At 39.5% G+C, this 2085-nt stretch overlaps 1 protein-coding gene across 1 annotated transcript in view; it reads right to left on the minus strand.

The window, feature by feature from the left end:
* LOC106881407 (uncharacterized WD repeat-containing protein all2124) overlaps positions 1-2085 on the minus strand; it is a 41335-nt gene that overhangs the window by 5185 nt on the left and 34065 nt on the right. The window contains exon 18 of the mRNA XM_014931785.2: positions 1996-2083. Coding sequence (XP_014787271.1) covers positions 1996-2083 — 88 coding nt within the window. The remainder of the gene's footprint in view (positions 1-1995; positions 2084-2085) is intronic.

The raw sequence follows: 2085 nt of genomic DNA on the forward strand, positions 1-2085 counted from the left end.
GATGGTGGTGGCGAAGAGAGAGAGAAGAGAGGAAGAGAAAGAGGAGCAAAGACATTTAGGGAGAGTTGATGTTATTAAAAGTAGTACTGTTGATGGCGGCAGTAGGAGTAATAATAAGTGAGGGAGAGAAACAGTAGGCATGTGAGAGAAAGAGAGACTGAACACTGAACCAACATACTGAACTAACATACTGAAAAACATACTGAACATTGAATTCTTTTATGCACACACTTAGCCTTTTTGTGATGGTAATGGAGTGATAGTAATAGTATGAGCTGTAGTTGTGATAGAAGTGGAAGCGGTGGTGATGATGATGGTGGTTGTGGTAGCCGAGGTGGTCAGGGATGACGATGAGAGTAAGCGATGTGAAAGAGAGCGGTGATGGTGGTGGAAGGAAAGGCGGCAAAATCAAAGGTATTGGTGGTGGTGGCGTCAAAAGTCTGGATGGTGTGTGGATTGCAGATGCGGTGGTGATGGTAGTGGTACTATTGCTTATCATGCAGCTTTGCAATAAGTTCCAAGTCGACAAATTATATTATTGTTTTGATGAAAATTGTTCATTGCTTGGAAAATATTTTTCAAGTTTAATAAACTTTAATATATACTCAATGCATGAAGTGTCATCGTTGGGCCGAAGACCTAATGAAGAGCCCTCCATAGGAGCTTGCTTAAAAGCCGCCCAACAGGCGGCTTTTCAGCTATTCAAGTATATGCACACAACACTCTCACGAACATGCACCAACCTTGAGTTTACCTCCGCAACCCCCTTCTCACGAGATGGGAACGTGAATAACCGCTGCTGTATATTATTCCTCAAATTTCGACACTGCAAAGGAAATTTTTAATGCATTAAAGAGTGAAGAATCTTCTTCTACACGTATTGTCCAATATTTGATTCGTAACTCCGGTGTTCATGGCGATCTGTTCTTTATTGTTGCACATTGTTGATTGGGAGACTCAAAAGACGATCTGTTGATCAGGAGAGTCAAATTTATTGTAAAATACCTAAAATCCCAATCTCCATGAATTTTACAATGTGTGTGTGTGGTGGTGGAGGATGCGCCCAAACAGTCTGAAGTTGCGGCCAAAACAGGCAATAAATGTGTGTATAGTTGCAAAAGAACCATTTGACGGTTTGTGTGACGGAGGACTTTGGTTGTGGGAAGCATTCAGATAGATATAGCAAGGAAGATAACTGAGTGACTTTGTGTTAGCCTAATTGTAATTCAGATAACTAACTGGTGCCTACAGTTTAATATGGTTGGCAAATTATTCGCTTTCTGCTCTGCCCAGAATGTTGGTTTGGGCGGCATGAAAAAGCTAAGACAAGTTTTGCACATTAAAGTCCCCAAAGGATTCATTTTCTTGTTTCAAAGTTTCAACTACATATTGTTTAGTTGTAAGCAAGGAATTAGGTTCTTTATAAGTGAAAAAAAATCACCTTTTAAGATAAATTTTGGGTTTAGGATGAAGCCTAGACAGTATAGATATGTCAGAGTAAAACATTACAAATTTGGGTTTCAAAGAGAAATGAGACGTCCGGTTTGCGAGTTACTAGAATGTCGAAAATGAAGCAAAATATCTATAGATAATGATATGAATAATGTTAACTATGGATAATAGTACAGAAGTAGAGCATTTCTGTCTTTTCAAAAATAAACTTCATTCCATCAATACTTAGTAATATGGACTAGAGCATCGAGAATCAATGCCTTGCTCAAGGTGACTGTCTGAAGCTCCTTGGAGCAAAAAGAACCGTTGACTTTTAGAATGAGAATAACCTTATCCAGAAAAACAAAACTCAACAATACACAAATTAATCTATACACACACACACGCACACACACACACAAACACGTACACACACACACACACACGCACACACACACACACGCACGCACACACACACAAACACGTACACACACACACACACACAAACACACACACACACACACACCAATTTTAAAAACCATAAAACGAAGAAAAATGTCCTACCCAAATTCTGATGATACCATCTTCGGCGGCTGTAATCCATTTGTTAATGAAGGGATTCCATTTACATGCCACAACATCACCTCCGTGTCC

This window comes from Octopus bimaculoides, chromosome 15, assembly GCF_001194135.2.
Source record: "Octopus bimaculoides isolate UCB-OBI-ISO-001 chromosome 15, ASM119413v2, whole genome shotgun sequence".
NCBI lineage: Eukaryota > Metazoa > Mollusca > Cephalopoda > Octopoda > Octopodidae > Octopus > Octopus bimaculoides.